Source organism: Monodon monoceros, unplaced genomic scaffold (assembly GCF_005190385.1).
Source record: "Monodon monoceros isolate NGI ecotype Baffin Bay Population unplaced genomic scaffold, NGI_Narwhal_1 Super_Scaffold_2, whole genome shotgun sequence".
In the NCBI taxonomy this organism is placed as follows: domain Eukaryota; kingdom Metazoa; phylum Chordata; class Mammalia; order Artiodactyla; family Monodontidae; genus Monodon; species Monodon monoceros.
The window spans coordinates 99,308,085-99,326,641 of NW_021703776.1; the positions used below are offsets into that span (position 1 = coordinate 99,308,085).

At 58.7% G+C, this 18,557-nt stretch overlaps 1 protein-coding gene across 4 annotated transcripts in view; it reads right to left on the reverse strand.

Moving 5' to 3' along the window:
- Positions 1-18,557, reverse strand: part of WDR86 (WD repeat domain 86) — a 37,280-nt gene that overhangs the window by 8,528 nt on the left and 10,195 nt on the right. For 2 of the 4 annotated variants that reach the window (XM_029233321.1, XM_029233322.1), the window contains exons 3-7: positions 17,321-17,462; positions 14,400-14,820; positions 7,125-7,260; positions 3,971-4,074; positions 2,915-3,638 (exon numbers count right to left, since the gene is read on the reverse strand). In XM_029233321.1, the coding sequence (XP_029089154.1) occupies positions 3,465-3,638; positions 3,971-4,074; positions 7,125-7,260; positions 14,400-14,820; positions 17,321-17,462 (977 nt within the window). In that variant the 3' untranslated portion in view covers positions 2,915-3,464. Of the gene's footprint in view, positions 1-2,914; positions 3,639-3,970; positions 4,075-7,124; positions 7,261-14,399; positions 14,821-17,320; positions 17,463-18,557 lie in introns of those variants that run through there. The other 2 variants (XM_029233324.1, XM_029233323.1) reach the window with 1 other exon arrangement.

Genomic DNA, 18,557 nt, shown 5'->3' on the forward strand with positions numbered 1-18,557 from the left:
ACCATCGATGTCTGTTGTTAAAAGATGAAGTGTACAAAGGCGCTGGGCCTGTGGGGGAGGGGAGACTGAGTCGGGGAGGCGGGGTTTGCTTCCTCAGCGTTGGAAGCGGCCGAGGGCCGAGGCGATGAGGGGTTTCTAGCCTCATTTGAGACCATGTCAGACTTGGATTGGGGGCCTCGGTTGCAGCTTCTGGCTAACAAGTTACTGCCCTGGGCTTGGGCCAGGTGTGGCTTCTAGCTTCCCAAAGTGCTTCCTAATGATCTTGGAAAAGGCTAGGGCATTCAAGCCACACTAGCAGGTCTAGTGCTCCATTTTCCTATGAAGAGGCACAGAGAAGCCAGTTCTTGAGCTTGGGACAGTGCGGGCTATACCCTCCCCACGCACTGGGAGACGGGCTTCCGTCCTGGCTCTTCCTCTAGCTGGTTGTATGAAACTTGACAGGTGGCGACTGAGTGTCACTCCCTGCTCTGGAATGCAAGAGAAGGAGCAAAGGACATTTGTGATGAAAATGCTGTTACACAGGAGGGAGTGTGCTGAGCCTGAAGTCACAGGGGAGATGGGTTTGGGGGGGGTTCTCCTTGGAGAGTCAGAGGGAAAGGACATTCCAGACCTGGGACAAATGATATAGGAGCTGAGTGTGCCACATTCATGGGGTCGCAGGGGCTGTTCTAGACCCACCAGAGAGGGTGTGCTGGGGGAAGAGATCAAGGCTGGAAGGATTGCCGAGTACAACTACAAAGCACCCTGAAAGGCAGGCGGGGGTCTAGACTTGAGTGGTGAATACCAGGGCCGTGAGAGGGCTCTGAGCAGGAATGGCACGCACAGGCCTGTGAGGCCGATGGGGTCAACGACGGGAGGCTGTGGCGAGAACGTGCTGCACTCGGTCAGATCTGATGCCCATCACTTTTATGAATTTCTGTCTGCTCTTGACTCTGGTGACACTGCCATGTCCTGTCCTTGTTTTCCTGCCCATATGTCCTATAAGTACTTCCTGTCCTTCCCCTACCCAACTGAAGGTATTTATCAGAGGCAAGACTGTATCATCAAAGGCAAAGAAACATCTTGTGGTTATCTGGTCTTTATATCCTCAACATCTAGCAAAGCCCTCTGTGTTACTGGAATAAAAATTACCCAACAAAATTGATACAACTTTAGCCAGATTCATCAAGAAAAAAAGGGAGAGGGCCCAAATCAGTAAAATTAGAAATGACGAAAAGCTGCAGAAATACAAAGAACCATAAGAGACTGCCACAAGCAACTATACAGCCATAAAATGGACAACCTAGAAGAAATGGACAAATTCTTAGAAAGGTACAATCTCCCAAGACTGAACCAGGAAGAAATGGAAAATATGAACAGACCAATTACAAGTTCTGAAATTGAATCTGTGATTTTAAAAACTGCCAACAAACCAAAGTCCAGGACCAGATGGCCTCACAGGCAAATTCTACCAAACATTTAGAGAAGAGCTAACACCTAGCCTTCTGAAACTCTTCCAAAACACTGCAGAGAAAGGAACACTTCCAAACTCATCCTATGAGGCCACCATCACCCTGATGCCAAAACCAAAGATAGACAAGAAAATTACGGAAATAAAATTTACCCAAATATGTCACGCTATATAAATGCAAATTAGCGGTTTTTCACTTCTTACTCTTTCTCTGGGAGAGGCAGGCTGGAGAAAACGAATGCAGCAGCCATTTTAGGATCTGCCCCCAGTGGCTGGATAAGCTGCCTGCCCTGCTAGCGAGAGCTGTGGCACCAAGGAGCGAGAGAGTCTGGTTACTCGGACTGCCTCTGTCAGCACAGCCGACTGAGAAGGTGACTGAATCGGCGCAGGTACTCAAGGTGGTTCTCTCTGCCTGCCCTCCCTGAAGTGCACTTCAGCTCCCCCGAAAGCCCCTCGGGGTAGGCCTGCCGTTGTAACCGCAGCCTCGAGCCCTGGAGAAGAACCGCTAGGAAGTGAGCGCTCCCAGACACGACAGGCCGCGCACGTGGAACCCCTCACCTGTACTCTGTGCTGAGCCCCACCCAAAGAAAGCTGGGTGATGCCGCTTCTGCGGGTTCTTCTCACCAGCCAGGCTGTTTTCCTGGCGAGGCCCCTGGGTTCCCAGCGTTTGGGGGTCGGGCCTAGAGCCCATCACAGAGGTATGCAACCCTTTCTACCGCCCCTGGTGGCAATACCCTGTACCTGTTCCCAAGGGGGTGGGATCCACCCATCAGGCATGGACCTCGGCACCCCAGCGAGCAGGTGAAGCCCGTCCTGCCGCGCATCTTGCGTGAAGACACTGGCGCACCCACCTCTGCATAAAGGTCTGCCTCTGCCCGGGGAGGCTTGTCCTTGGCTAGACGCTGAGCTCTCAAGGGCAGACACTGCCCTCTGCAGCGTTTCCTCTTCCTGCACGGGGCGGGGAGCCAGCCAGGGCCTGGCATGGAGGGCCCTGTGGGTGCGGAACGTGGGCCCCTCCCGGTGTAAGAGGGGCTGCTGGGGGCGGCTCCCCTCAGGGCCTCTTAGGGTCTGAGCCCCACTTCCCCCTTCATCCCCTCCGGGCAGGTACTCCAGCTGCCTCCTGTGTACACCTCCAGGGCCTTCACCACGCGGGGCGCGGAGCTGGCCCCTGTGCGGGAGCCCTTCTGCTCCACACCTGAGAGAAAGAGCCTCCTCGATTCCGGCGGGAGCAGCAGTGGGTCCCCGCTGTCACCCAGGCAGCTGAGGAGCCTGGCCTCTCCCATGCCACTCCCCACCCCAGTGGCGCTGCTGTGACACTGGAGGGGCTGTGAGGCCACAGCCCCTCATTTCACCCCAGGGGGCCAGGCCCAGGCGAGTGTGAGGCCCCTGCTTCCCGGCACATCTTCTCCCTCTGAGATGGGGCTGGGACACCGTGGGCAGAACAAAAGACGACGTGTTGCAGAGCACTGTTAAGGACCTGTATTTTGGTTCTTCACAAATGGACAATTTGCCAAAATAACGACAGTCTGCGGCTTTTTTTCTTTGGCCGCGCCGCGCGGCTTGTGGGATCTTAGTTCCCCGACCAGGGATCGAACCCGGGCCCTCGACAGTGACAGCGCGGAGCCCTAACCACTGGACCGCCAGGAAGGCCTGGTCTGTGGCTTTCTGAAGGGTCCGCTTCGCTCCGCAGGAAAGGCTTGGCCTCGGAGGACCTCGGGCGCCGGGACCGTGGGGCTGGACACCCTAAGAGTCGGGAGGGTCCCGGGAGGGCCGGAGAGCAGGCTGAGGGCTGGGCTCCGCAGGGGCTCTGGCCGAAGGGGGTGGGGACCGAGAGGCGGGCTGGGGACGCGGTGGCGAGCAGGCATGGACTTCCCACGGGCGGCCTGGCGAGGGCTTCGGAAGTCAGCGGAAGCGGAGGACAGGCACCACCGCCGCCCCGGTCCTTGCCCTCGGAGCCCCCGGTGCCGACAGCCGCGTTCCCTCCGCGGGTCCGTGGGCGGCCGGTCGGGGCGTCTCAGGCCGGCTGCAGGGGAGCGGCGGCGGCGCAGCCCACTTTGTTGCTGAAGAGGCGCGAGAGGCTGCGCTTGGGAGCGGCGGGACGCAGCGGCGGGGCGCGCGGGAGGCCGCGCACGTCCCAGAGGCGCAGCGCGCCGTCGTGCGAGGCCGTGTAGAGCACCTGGCCGTGCACCTGCGGGCGCGGGGCGTGGGCGGCGCTGGAGGGGGTGCGCCACCGGCCCCCAACCCCGCGCCTCCCCGCAGCTACGGAGTCACGTAGGTGCAGGCCACGCCCTGCCTCGGGCCAGCGGCGGCCCGGGCCTCGGCGTGAGCCGCGAACGCCCAGGCCGCCTGATGGGGAAGGCTCAGCCCAGGGGGCCTCGGCCCCGGGGAGGCTCTGCCCGCGGGGGAGCGCTGCTGCCTGGCCGCCCCCTCCCCACTTCCCCTCCGAGGCAGAAGCGCAGGCGGGCTCGCCCTCGCTCAGCCAACCAGCCCCGGGCCCCCGGAGAGAGCTGAAGCGCCTACCTGGATGCAGTTGATGATGAAGGCGTGGCCGCGGAACACCCTCCGCAGCGCTCCAGACTGGGCGTCGAAGGCGCGCGCGCGGGCGTCCCCGCTCCCCGTGAACACTGTGAACACACGGCGCAACTTGCCTCCCGCCCGAGAGCCCTCGTCCCCTCGGGACTCCGCAGGGCGGGGGGCGTGGATGGACAGGGCGGGGAGAGTGCCGGGAACCCTCTCTGGGACCCATCCGCTCGCCTCCCAGGGATGTCATAATTGCAAATGGGAAACAGCAGAAGCCCCTTGAAAGGAAGGAGGCGGCACCTTCCCTATCTCAGTACTTTCCTGTGAGTTCAGGGTGACGCCCAGGGTCCCGGAGGCGCCCTCTGTGGGCTGCAGCCGGCTCTGCAGGACTTCGGCTGCCCCACCGCCCTTGGGCTTCAGGTCAGCCTGCCAAGTCCTTCCAGGTGCTTCCACCCGTCCCGAGTACCACCTGAGCCCAGCTTCCTACTCTCAGGCCATTTGGTGGAAACCTTTGGTGAAGCTTAGCTTCCCTGCCAGGTGTTTCTAGCAGCTCTGAAGCCCCTGCCTCGGGGGGTCATCCCTCCCTCCCCCCACCGTCTGAGCAGCCTCTTGGGGCAAGGACCAACCAGAAACTCATTCCTCCCCCTCCTCAGTAATGAACTTGGCCCTCCAAACACAACCCAGCGCCTCCGGGGTTCACTAGAGGGCCCCTGCCCAACCTCTCCCAGGGGGAACCTCCCAATTCTGCCTCCCTTGGGCTTTTTCCTACATTATAACTTAGTCCAAGGGTTCTCAAACTCCCGAGGGCAGGCTGGGCCCACCTGAGTTTCTGATTTAAGGAGGTCTGGGGTGGGGCCTGAGAACCTGCATGTCTAGCCAATTCCAAGTAATGCTGATACTGCTGGTCAGGGACCACACTGATGGCACTGGCCAGAGAAACTCCCTGGTCCACTTACCATCTTAGCCCGGGTTCTCCCAGAAGCTGACCCTGACGCTAGGTTTCGAGTGCAAACAGTTCATCTGGCAGGGCATTGCAGGAAGTGGGGAGAGAAACAGGAAGGAAGGACTCCCATGCAGGTGTTTAAGGGAGCAGGTAACCGCTGGGGGCCCTTGGGAGAAGGGGCGGACCGCGTCTCAGAGTTGTTCCACCCAGGGACAAGGACACTGGGCTACTTATCCGTCAATTCCCAGCCCTCCCATGACCTGCCTCACAGGAAAACACCCTCGGGCAGAGGACCTCAGGTGCCACAGCGGGAAGTGCCCCTGAGCGTGGTACCCATAGCGTCTGCTACAGCCACCCAGCAGCGTGAGTGAGCCACCGTAAGCACCCCCTGGGGGCTCCCTGTCCTTGGGGTGTCTATTCCTTATCCCATTTCCTGTGTCACCTGCCTAGTCCCAGGTTTGCTGCTAAAGCTACTAGTGAATGTGGACTTGGAGGGAAAGTTTCATTTCTCGTTCTCTTCAGCTCCTTTCCTGCCTTCCCCTCCACCAATGCACTGTGGTTACTGGGCATCCTGAGGGTGGGAAGAGGGTCCAGAATTAGGTCTGATCATCCTGTAGCCTGTTGGCAAAGACCAAGGACCAAGTTCCTTAACAGCGGGCAGCAGGTACGGTCTGTGGGATTTGCTGCAGCGGCAGGTTTCATCCCAGCCTCTGCCACGGGGAGGCGCTCTGGGCAACGTTCTTCTCTTTAAATTAGAGGTCCCCAACAGGAGCAGAGCCATAATCACACTTACAGGCTTGGACACAGGAACAGGAAAAAAATCATTTTTCTGCGTCAGACACCTAAATCCTGAGGGCATCTCATGCTCTATTTTCGGAAATCCATTCTATCTTCATCTAACACCTGTGCTGTGAAGTCAACTTGAATTTTCCACTGTGGCTCCTCCCCCACCCCAGTCTGCTCCCTCACTGCTGTGCTAGGAAGATGGTTCTCAGGCTCAGCTTCGCCTAGGGGGGCTGGCTTCCTGCTGCAGGTAGGTGTGTGTGTGTGTGTGTGTGTGTGTGTGTGTGTGTGTGTGTGTGTGTGTGTGAGAGAGAGAGAGAGAGAGAGAGAGAGAGAGAGAGAGAGAGGACGCTGATGGCAAAATATAACATTGGGGATCGTTTTAGGAAAGAGATGTCCAGGAACCTGGGAGCCCCACTCCCATGTAGGTGTGGTGAGGTTGTGGGTTTTGCTTCCCCAGAACAGTGCCTGTCTTCTGCATGTGTCTGGGGTGTAAACAACTGGCTAGTTGGACAGAGCCAGGAAAGCCCAGATGTGTGACAGTTTGAGACCGGTGGGGCAGAGAGCTTGCTGACTACCCAGTAAGCCACACTGCCCTTCTTTCTTTCCAAAATAACCCTGATTAATCCTGGTGGCAGTATCCCCAGATAAGGGTTTTTATTATTCTGTCTCTTTTGCAGGCAATGGTCAGAGAGATGTATGCAGAAGTCTTTGGGTGGAGTCTCCAGGAAGGATCTTTAAAGGGGCCTACTCATCTAGGAGACACAACCTTTTGCCCTTCCCTCTTCTTCCTGCCTGCCTAAAACGGATGATGGCTGGAGCTCCAGCAGCTATCTTGAACCATGAGGCCCCCCCCTTAAAGATGGCCGATACATGCTAAGGATGATGAAGTGAAGTGAAAAAATGAACCTGGGTGTCTAACAACTTTGTGGAGCCATCCATTCCAGCCTAGACCGCCAGCCTCTGAAATTCTTCTACCTCAGAGAAAAATAAACCACTATCTCATATAAATCCGTCATCTGGACCTTCTCTTATCTGTAGTCAAACCTAATGCCGAGTGAAGCCAAACCCATGTGGCCCTCAAGTCTGACTGGAGTTAAGTGGTGTCACTGTTTCGAGAATTAGAATGTGTCCTTGAGGCCTGCTCTTGACCTGAGGTCCTCTGAACAAGCAGGTCGCTGCACGTCCTAGCGGGGTGAAGGTGGGAAGGAGCCCCTACACCCTTATTTGGAACTTCTTTTGCTGGAGGAACAAACACGTGCACTGAGGGGCCACAGCCGCCGCCCTTGGCCGCTGACCAAACGGAGTGGCAGCTGAGGCTCAAAGAGGGAAGAGTGCAGAGAGGTCTGGGCAACAGCGGATGTGCTGGGGGGCGGGGCGTGAAGGGGACAGGCAGGCTGGGGCTACGGGGAGGGCGGGGTCACTTACAGGTGCCCGCGTGGTACTTGAGGGCGCTCACGCTGTGTCTGTGGGCCGCGAACGTGCGCACACGCTCGCCCGTGTCTGCCAGCCAGCACTTGACCGTCCTGTCGGCGCTGCCCGAGTACACGTGCCGGTTCACCAGCTGGGGGCGGGGGGGGCGGAAGGGAGGGTCGGCACCGGACACGGGTACCGCTGACCGTAGGGGGCACCCCGGAAGCCCCTCCAAACCTCTCTCTGTGGAACGTGGAGAGGGGCACGTGCAGGTCTCAGTGGAGACACTGTGGACAAGCCAGAAATGCCCCTGCCCCTGGGTCGCCCCCCACCACTACCCACTCCAGCACCCAAGGTCACCATGCTCCTCTCTTCCCCTCAGGGCCGTGTAGCTCAGGCAGACCCGGCTTCAGATCCTGACTGGCCCTTGGCCAAGTCAGTGACTCTGCTCTCAGCGGCTTCACCCGCAGACAAGGATCACGCCAGACCCTTCCGTGCTGCTCGGACACGACCGTACAGCGCTCAGCACCCTAAGAGCAAGGACCAGAAAATGTCGGCCAGCACTGCTGCTACTACTGCCAGGTGTCTCTCTTCAGCAGTTTCCTACAGCTTGGCCCCCGGGAAGGTCAATGTGACTCCACCTGTAGCTACTTCGGTTCCCTGGTACTGTTCCAGCTGAGAAAAGGGCACCCAGGGCAGGGCTTTCACACTGGACTTCTGCTTGGGGAAGGGAGATAGGAGAAAGCTCTAGAAGTAACCTGACTGACCGCAGTGTGTGTAAGGTAGCCCTCTGCTGGGACCGGAGCTGGACACCCAGGGGCCATCATGGGGTCCTGCCCCTGGACACAGGTTCCCCCACTTCCCGCTCGCCGTTGCCAGCTGAAGTGGCATTCACACCCCTTCTTGGCGTTGCAGGAGGTTAGGAAAGGGCCTGGGAGACAAGGGAAGGGCATGAGGAAGCCCCCCTCCCAGGAGCACCCCTGCCAAGAGGGACAGGGTACTAGCGTGAGGGAAGCCCAGAGACAATTGAAATAATTCTGCAAATTTCCCTACAGCAAACACCACGCAGCCCAGAGAGCTCCCGACAAGCACAGCACCTCTGGTTATCGGAGACACGGACGAGAACCGAAAGCTGGCGGAGTGGGGTACTCAGCTGCCGTTAGCTGGCTGATGGCACCAGGCCTCCTCCCACTTTGCAGGGCCCAGGAAGAGGAGGGCAGGCTACAAGCCCCCGAGACAGCCATCCAGGACGCCGCTGGGGCCCAGGGGCCGCTGGAGGCTTAGGAAAGATGAGGTCCTTCTCCCAGGGGCAGCAGGCGGTGGGCCTAGTTTGTTTTGCGGGATCTTAGTTCCCCGACCAGGGATCGAACCCGTGCCCCCTGCAGTGGAAGTGCAGAGTCCTAAGCCCTGGACCGCCAGGGAAGCCCCTGGAATGGGCATCCTTAACTCACCCCAAGTCCTCCTAGCTCGAGCTCACACTACCTACCCATCTTGGCCACTTTCCACTCCAATTCCCACAGCTGACTCAGTTTCCCCATATTACTTCCCAGTTTAAATCCCGGAGAATAGGACTCTGGCCCAGTGCATCTTTCCACCCCACAGCCACAGCACAGGTCAAACTTGGCCTTGGGCCAATCGCTACGGCAGAGGGGGTGGAATCTCGAGGGACACGTATACCTCTTGGAGGCAGAGGCTGAGGGCGGACCAAGTGGGCGACAGGCCTGGCCTGCGTCTCTCAGGCCCCGCCCTCCGGTCCTACTGGGGTTACGACTGGCCCAGCCAATGGAGCCTGGCTTCTGGCCTCTCCCGCTGCTGGTCCACTCCCTGAGGACAGAGCCGCGTGCGATGTCCGCACACCCGAGGGCTTCTGCAGAACATCGCCCAGTCCTCCCTCCGTCTGCACCACCATCGAGAAGGGCAGGGGGACCTGCCTGGCATCCCCACCTGCTCTCGGCCTTCGGGGCGCCCCCGTCAGCCCTGTGCCTGGAGCCTGAATGTGGCCCAGCTTCCCCAGGTGCACACGTGTCCTCGCTGTGCCCTGAGATCCTTGGGCACATACCTTTACAAGTCCTCTCTGTGCTGATCCCCCCTCATCTTTTGGGGGAAAGCCACCCTCCAGGACCCCTCCTCATGCTGCCCAGCACTGTCTGCATCCTGCCCCCCAGGCCGATTGCCACTGGCCCCCAGTGTTTCGACTGTCCCCCCACCAAGTGTCACTCCCAGAGGCAGCCCCAGACCTCCAGGGACCACACTCTCCAAACTACCCACTGAGGCTCCCAGACCTATAATAAGGGGAGTGGGTATGGGCAGCCTATGAGATGGAGACCCCAGTGGCACATCTAGGCCACTCGGCCTCTGCAGCTTTGTCTGCCCGGCCCCGTGAAGGAGGCACTGAGCGTCCACAGCGGCCGAGACAAAGGGAAGACGCCTCCTGCGCATAGCGGGTGTCCTGACGACGCAGGGCCTGGCGCACGTGCTTAAAAAGCAGCACACTTTCAAAGCACAGATCCTGAGCCCCGAGGCTGATAAGCGGGCGGACACCTCACTGCGTGCTTTGGCTGGTTTCCTGAAAGGACACCCACGGGGAGCAGCAGGGCAGCCCGCGGAGACCAGAGAGGCTCAAGGCAGATGGGGAAAGCAGGACAGACCCTGACTGGGCGAGTCACAAGGGCCAGTCCAGCAGGACTCCCTCCCAGCAGCCAAGGCAGCTCCGAGAGGACGGGACGGGGCTTATGGGCCATCTCCCTGCGTGTGATCCACCCAAGCAGAGGGCAGGCCTGGGGCTCTGCTGCTGCGGCCCCAGGGGTGCGGCCTCGCCCTCCCCTCCACTCACGACAGGCCACGCACAGGGCAGCGGGAAAGAAGCAGCTGGGCCACGTGGTGAGCAGAGGGCCAGGTGCAGAGCACAGCCAGGCTCCGGGCACTCAGCCTCCTGTCGGAAGAGGCTCCCCAACTCCAGCACGGTATGGGCCCAGACACACCTTATGAAAGCTGCTTGTTAAAAGCACAGGTTGCATGCTCAGTCCTGGGTTCAAATCCTGTCTCTGCCCTTTACCAGCTGTGAGACCTTGGGCAAATTGTTCGCCCACTCTGAGCCTCTGTCTTCTCATGTACAAAATGAGAAAAAATCATCACCCTTACAGGTGGCCGTGAGGATAAATTCAATAATGCACGCAGCCTGATCTAACCCGGGAGCTGGTACGTATCCCTAAAAGGCAACAGCAATCTCTGCTCCAGCCCCTCGGGCTTTGGCAGGACAGTGTTTTGTAGGAAAAGAACGGAGGGCCTGACGATGCTGCAGACGGGCAGGTGCATGCCCCGAGCCCTTGGGCTGCCCCACACCTGGCAGAGCCTTTCCTGTCCCTCTCTGGCTGTACTGGAAATGTTTATTTTAATATCTCATTTCAAAGGTGGGTACATAGGTGTCCCTTTTACCGTTTGCTATACTTTGTTTGAAATGTTTCATAACTAAAAATTTAAAAATATGAAGGGACAGGAAAGAGTCTCCACTTTCTCCTTCTTCACAAGGACCCTCCCGGTTGAGCCTAGACCCTGGAGCCCCTCCAAAGAGCAGGGGTAAAGAAGCGGTCCCCCTCGGTGGTCAGCGGGCTTGACCTTGAGTTTGTTACTTGGAAGTGAGCCCTCACCTCTGCTCTGGCCCACCTTCTCCGTAGGAGGCCTGTGCACTCCTGCTCTGCCCTCACCTGGCTTCTGGAACCCTCTGGGGTTCACGTGCTTGACCCTGGATACACATCCCACAGTGAAGAGGAAAGGCAGAGGCCCCCCAGGGCTTGGCCGATTTCTTGGGCCTCGCCTCAGCTCCCGGAAAGTTCAGAGTGGGCCGCAGGCCTGCAAGGAGGAGGCAGGATGCTGCAGTGGGTACCTCATCCACACGGGCCAATGGTTCGGAGACGGGCATAGGAGGCTGCATAGCTCTGTGAGCTTCCTCTCTTCTCCCCAGCCTCTGAAAAGGTGGCCCCCAAGTTTATCTCAACACACAAAAGGGCCTGACCTGTTTCCCAGGGACGGTGTAAACACCGCAGCTCCATGCAACAGGCCCCCCGGGATCCCAGCGGACACCTCATACTCAGCCTAACGGGAAACCACGGATGACAACGCCCTCACTCTCCACCTGCCGGCACGAGTGCTTCCTCCCTAAACAACGCCAGAGGCCAGGCCGCAGGGCTCACAGAATCATCCCGGGTCTCCAGACCCCCGGGAACCCTGCCTGCCTCTGCAGGGCGTCTGGGAAGGCAGCCCACCGCTCGCCAAGCTGGGGGGGGGGTCGGAATTCTGGGAGCTCCCCAAGGAGAGATCCTTCCCTGGCTTAGGTGGCTCAACCTGCATGTGGACGTGCAGGAAAGGGACAGAGGAAGGAAACAGACGTGCAGACGTGAACCGAGGGCCACCTATTTGGAGAAGGTAAGGTGAGCAGGGGCGGGGGGTGGCGCCCCCGACTCTGTGCTGTGCTTCACACTCAGCCCAGCGGTGACAGCAGGGTCCCAGGGACGCCCCACGTCGCCAGGGTCTCACGGGCTGGGGCCGAGACTGGCAGGGGGCCCTGCAAGTTTCTGATGGCGGGGGGGAATGTGGGGAAGCCCTCCTATTAAAGAGGCAGAGGGGGGGGGGAAGGGTCTTCCCCGACCCCACGGTGGGGAGAGGGAGGGACTCTGGAAAGCGGGCAAGGCCAGCACACCCAAAGGTCACCCACACATGCGTCTCCCAAGTCACGGTAACCTAGGTCTGAGTTTGTACCGGGGAAACACAGCAGGGAGACGCGACGATACAGCATCCAAGCTACAGGGGCCCTTGTGGCCCCCTCTCAGGGGACGTCATATCAAAGCAAAGGAAGCCTGGACGGCCGGGAGTCGGCAGGTCCTCCGTTTCTCGGGAAGGCGCCAGGCCATCTACTGTGGAGATGGTGGCCCTGGACCTTATCGAGCAGAATCTTATCCCCCAACTACTCTGAAAAGCGGGGGCTTTTCTGCCTCAGTCCCGCTGCGGGGCGAAGCAGGCTGTGACGTAACAGCTAATGAAGCAACTAACCAACACACCAAATAACCGCGTGTTTCCTGAGTCAAGCGCCACTGCTGCCGCGGCGCCAGCGCGTGTGCTGCCTTTGTGCCCGTCCCTTCAGGCTCTGCTTTAGGACCGGCCTCTACAAGGGGCCCGCTGCTCCGGACGCTGGCGGCGACCCTCCCCGCCCAAGCCGACAGCGCGGGCCCTGCCTCCTTCCAACTCTGACCCCAGGGGCCTCCACACACTGCACTGTGCCCACCCTCACCCCGCCCCGACCCCATCCCACCGCCCAGCAGGGCCCTCCCCCCACCCCACCCCCACCTGGGACCCATCCTGGACAGACCCCGGTGTGTGCTCATGGGAACAACACTGACTTCACTCTGGGAGCTCCCCACCCCACCCCAGTGGCATCCCACACTACGAGCTGGCCTGGCCTTCGAGCTGCTCACGGTCTCCTGAGTACCCTCCTGCAGAGGCCCGGGCTCCCACCAGCTCTGCTCCCGGGCACATTCACTCCCACTGCTGTGTGCGACGCTGGGCTCCACGCCCTGCAGGCTGACTCCAACATGGGAGACGGACTTGCCCCTGGGCGGTACCAGGAGACTGAGCCCAGAGACCCCGCGTATCCTCAGGAACCCAGAGCCCGCCCCCCATGCCCCGCCCAGGATGTGTCCCCACTGCCCCCTGCACACCTCTCCCCATCACACACAGCGCTGCCTCCCAGGTGCCTGCTGGTCCTCCCTTTGCCTCCCCAAATCCCGGGATCAGATACCGGGTGGCTTAGGGACCTGCTGTAGCGCACAGGGAACTCTACTCAGGACTCTGTAATGGCCTAGATGGGAAAAGAACCTAAAAAAGAGTGGACATATGTGTATGCATAACTGATTCACTTTGCTGCACACCTGAAACTAACACAATATTGTAAATCAACTCTACTCCAATAAAAATTTTTTTAAAAAATCAAAGTTAAAAAAAAAAAAAAGAAAAAGAAACCAGGTGGCCAACTCTTAGCTCAGTAACAACCAATCCACCGCCCTGCCCCCATCACTAGAAAAATGCAGTTTATCCAACCAAACATGGGCCCTCTGCCGTTCACCAGGGGCCAGAGATGATTCTGTCCAAGCAAAGTGGAGCCCTTCTCTACTCCACTGGTCCTGGGGCCCTAGGGCTGCCCTTCACCTCGAGAACCCAAAACGGGCCTCCTGGCCTGGCTCTCCAGGGGACTGCCACACACTGCTTCCTGTCACCTTGAGGCCACCCCCATCGCTTCATCAGTGGCTCCCCAGAGGCTCGGTGCCTCCGAGCACTGCACCCCAACCTGCTCACCTCGGGTGTGGGAACTGGCCTGGAGAAGGGAAAGGGCTGTGGCCACGACCCGGGCCAGGAGCATCCAGACCCTAATACCTAGATAGAGGGAGGGACCATATGCTGCAGACATGCCCGCCAAGTGCAGGCCACACATCCTCATAGCAACGCATGCCTCATAGCAACAGTATCACAGGCTGACGGGCGTCAAGAACAGGCTCTGCGGCAGGCACTGCGTCCGCTGTCAACTCACTAAATCCTCACGACAACCCGGGGTGGGCACAGCTCCATGTCCGTAATCCCTAATCCAAACCTTGGCCGCTGTGTTTCGGGAGTTTTTGGATTTGAGGAACACACTCGTGTTTCCACAGCAGAGGTACACGTAGTCCCAGGAAGTGAGATTAAACTTAATGACAACCAGCCTCATATCGAAATGAGTTTTGATGCCAAAAGCCTAAGAAAACCTTCCTTTTTTCAACTTTTGGATTTAGGAATTATGGACCACGGTTTGTGCGTAGACGTAATCCTCACTTCACACGGACGGAAACCAAAATCCATGTGTTGGCAACAGCCCTAACCCTGGTATCTGTGAATGTGACTGTATTTGGAAATAGGGCCTTTAAGGACGTAATTCAGTTAAAATGAGGGCATTAGAGCGGAACCTCATCCAGTATGACTGGTGTCCTTACGAGAAGAGGGAATCTGGAAGCAGAGGGAAGACGGTGTGAGGACACCAGGGGAATGGCCGTCTACCAGCCGAGGGGAGAGGCCTCAGAGGAAACCAACCCTGCTGACACCTTGATCTCGGACTTCCGGCCTCCAGAGCTGTGAGCCAATCAATCTCTGCTGTTTAAGCTGCCCAGTCAGTGGTACTTTGTTCCACAGCCTGAGCTGACTGGTACCCTGGGTGGGGCGGCAGCTCAGAGGAGGAGCCAGGGGCCTCCCTGGCAGCCAGGCCGGCCTCACCTCCAGACAGATGACGGAGCCCTGGTGCTCCTGGAACACACGCAGCTGCTGCCCACTCAGGATGTCCCAGGCTCGGACGGTGGCATCTGTGCTTCCAGTGAAGGCCGTGCGGCCAGGTGTGGCCAGCACCAGGCAGAGCACGGCACCTGTGTGGCCCCGCAGTGTCTGGTGGCAGCAGCCACTGGCCACCTGCCAGACCTTGGCCGTGCCATCCGTGCTGCCCGTCACCAGGAGCCCCCTGGCCACGGCCTCCTCCGTGCACGGAGCCCCAGGGAGGTCCTGGGGGGCAGAGTAGGCTAGAGTCAGCACACAGTTGCGGTGGCCCCGGAACTCCCGGGCCACCTGCCCCTTGTCCACACTCCAGGCTCGAGCTGTCCGGTCGTAGGAGCTGCTGAAGAGCTGGTTGTTGGCGACCAGGATCCTGGTGGCAAGAGGGGAAGGGTCAGGGGTCAGAGCGCGCAGGGCTGCCCGGCAGGCTGGCGTCTTATGTGTTCAACGAGCCCAGGTGATGGGTGAGAAGAATGAATGGTCCCAGTGACTGGGAGCCCCAAGTCTGAGAAAATCTCAAGGCTGAGGAATCTGAGGCTCCCTGCAGCAGGGGAACAGTGAGGGAGCCAGGAGAGCCCACGAGGGGGCGGCGGGGCGGGGTGGGGGGGGAGCAGAGCCTGCCAAACAGTAACTATTCATGACTCCTATTCTCATTTTGATGTATGCTAAGACTTTCTCTGCAGAAAATACACATCTGTCTCTAGCATAGAACTCTGTGTATAACTTCAAAGGGCATGAGGGTGGACCCTAATTTACACACCACCCCCAAAGGGCTGCGGGCTGAACCTGGAATGGGACGTGTCGTCTGTGTGGCCACAGAGGGGTCAGGACCCCCATCTCAGTCTCAGAGGCACCCGTCTTTTAAAAGGTCTTGCCTGGGAGCCTAGCACGGGCAGGAGGAAAGATGGACACGGAACAGAGCAGACCTTCCTTCCGCGGCCTCTCACCTCTGGGCGGTTCTCACTTCCCGCAAGTCATTAAGGATGCAGCACAAGAAACGCACACTTTCTACTGATGGCTTCTTCCCTAATGCCAGGAGGTACGGTATTCACCACATGTGTGTTTCTAAAGGAAAGTGTCGACCTGGTGCCTCGGGTGATGCTCTGGGGGCCCGAGTCCTGCTGGGTGTGGCCTGTGACGGCAGGGACGCCAGGCCGGGCCGGTGCCCCCAGAAGCTCACACACCTGGCCTGGCTCTGAAAACACGAGAAGTGTAGCCCATGTTCTCACCTCAGGGCCATCACGCATTTGTGAGCAGTTACTTAATAATGCAAATATGCACCCAGAGATGTTTAGAACAGCCAACTGCTCAAAAGCAGTGTGTGTGTGTGTGTGTGTGTGTGTGTGCGCGCGCACGTGTGTGTGTGCATGAGCGCATATGTGTACTTGTGTGTGAACATGTGTGCACTCGGGAGAGTCTACACCCGGCAGAGCATCATTTCTAGCCTTAATTGTCCAGATTTACTTTTGAGGAGCCACTGATTCGTTTCCAGGTACAACCGGAGGGCCGGCTGGTCACCTGAGATGTGGCTTTCTTCCACCCACTCCATCCTCTGTCAGCCCTTCCGGCCGCTCACAGCCTCACTAGAGGAGGCGCCCCAGGCCCACACTTCTCCTCAGTCACAAACTTCTTTCTCAAGAAAGAGTGTGGAAGAGGCCAGCAAGAGCTGAAATACGGGTCCCAGTTCCAGCCCTCCTCCACCCCGGCCTGCGTGGTGCTGGCTGGTCTCCCAGGACCCCGGGCCTCGCCTGCTCTATCTAAGGGGTGTAGGGGGGATAAAAGCTCAGCTGCAGGAGGCAGGGGCTGGGGCAGAGCTCTATGGGGTCCCCACTGGGGTCCTTCCCCACTCAGAACCATCGAGCCAACATGACCCTTGTGCCTCTCTGCTCAGCGATGCTCCCCTGTTCCCGCCCTGTGGGAGCACCGTTCCGTCTACAGGCAGCTGGTACTCCGGGCAGTTAATGATCGGGCTGACCCACCGCTTCCACCCACCGTGTGCTGGAACATTAGGCCGGACGGGTCCCACCTGGACCCAGGCTCCACAAAGCTCACACTGCCAGCATCCCCTCTGGCTGAGAACATCCTTCCGTCCCTGCCCCCTACCCCGCCAACGCCCGCCTGCACTGGGCCCTTTCCCTGCTTAGTTTGCTGCCCGGGCAGCTGCCCTTCCTGGCCAGTGAGGTCACGAGGGCCCCGGTGCCCAGACGCCTGCTCATACCGGGCACTCCCTCAGGAGTTTGCGACGGGCCCCAAGTTGCAGAGATAGTGTCCAATTGATCTGATCACCAAGGAATTTCCATGGCTCAGCTCAGACCCAAACTCAATACATTTTGCAAAAATTCAAACCTCCATGAGAAGGAGGGTCTGGGGTATCTTCAACAGCAACAGGGAAAGGAGAGGTTTAAAAACACCCTCGACTCCCTCTTCAGAACAATCCCCATTCTGCCCCTCCTCCGAGCCCACAGTCCACCATCAGGTACCAATTAAGCCATTTCCTGTGGAATTTGTTCCCTCGGTGGGAGCTGTAGCCTCCAACCCCTTTCCCTGCACCCAGCTGGGGGCAGCTGTCCTGCCAGGGCCATGGGAGGGCTTTCAGGCTCTGGTCTAAGTGTTGGTGGTGCCTCCCTGCCCCACCTCCGCCTCCCAGCCCCCCAGCCTGCAGCCCTGGGCAGTTAGCGCTTGCTGCGCTGGGGACACTGCTGTCCTTCCACTGCTGTTGCTCCAGACCACCTCCCCGCATGTCCACACGTGTTCCCCAGGGAAGCTAAGTTCCTCCAGGGCAGGGGCCCCACAGCCTACATCTCTGTCCCCTGGGACTCGGCCGGGTACCAGGAGGAGAGGCCGAGTCCTCCCCGCCTGGCAGGCACACCGACCTGTTCACAATGGACGTGTGTCCCCGGAACACCTGCAGACACTGCCCGGTCAGCACGTCCCACTTCCTGATGGTGCAGTCAGCACTGCACGTGAAGGCGGCTTCGTCCTCCAGCTGGCAGAAGGTCACATAGCTTTCGTGCCCTGCAGATGAACGCGGGAGACGTGAGCACAGCAGGGCATGCCAGCTCCCGTTTTCCTTTGAGAATGTTTGAGATGGGGAGGAAGGGAAGAAAGCAGGGGGCGGCGAGTGTTTGCAGCAAGTCCAGTAGTGACTAGCGTGTTGAAATGATGCTTTAAGTCTGGGAGAATCTCAGGAATCGTGGGGGCCAGGAGCAATTCAGGGGGCAATTAGCCTGCCCTGGAATCCTTCCTCCCTCCTCTCCTTCCCTCCCCCTTCTTAGTCATCTCCTTTTAGTCGTCTTCAAACTTTTCAGCTGTTTGTATTCACCCAGTCATTCAACAAACCCCATGTTACACAGGCAGGAAGTACAGAGGCCAAGGGCATGGTCTTCGGAACCAGAATGCCTGGGCTAGAAGCCTGGTGCTGCGACTGGCTGCCCATGGGCAACTTATTTCACCTCTCTGTGCCTCGATTTCCTCACCTGAAATGGGGAGAGTGACAATGCCTATCTCACGGTGTTCCTGTGCTGGCTGCGTAAACGCGAGGCGTGAGCTGTTCTTACATTTGGGGACAGACACTGTGGTAGGCAGAATTCTGGCCCCGAAGAGAGCAGGTCCTAATTGCTGGAACCTAGAAATGTTACCTTTCTTGGAAGAAGACACATTTATAGATGCAATTAATTAAGGATCTTGAGACGGGGAGATTGTCCTGGATATCAGGGTGGGCCCTACACACCATCACAAGCATCCTTATAAGAAGGAGGCAGAGGGACTTCCCTGGTGGTCCAGCGGTTAAGACTCCATGTTCCCAGTGCAGGGGGCCCAGGTTCGACCCCTGGTCAGGGAACTGGATCCTGCATGTCGCAACTAAGAGCCCACATGCTGCAACTAAAGATCCCGCATGCCGCAACTAAAGATCCCTCATGCCACACCTAAGACCCGGCACAGCCAAATAAATAAATAAATAAATAAATACACACATAGAGGAGGCAGAGGGAGATCTGAGGACACAGAGAAGGCACCATGAAGAGAGAGCAGAGATTTGCAGGTGCTGGCCCTGAAGATGGAAGTGATGCGGCCACAAGCCAAGGGGTGCAGCAGCCATCAGAAGCTGGA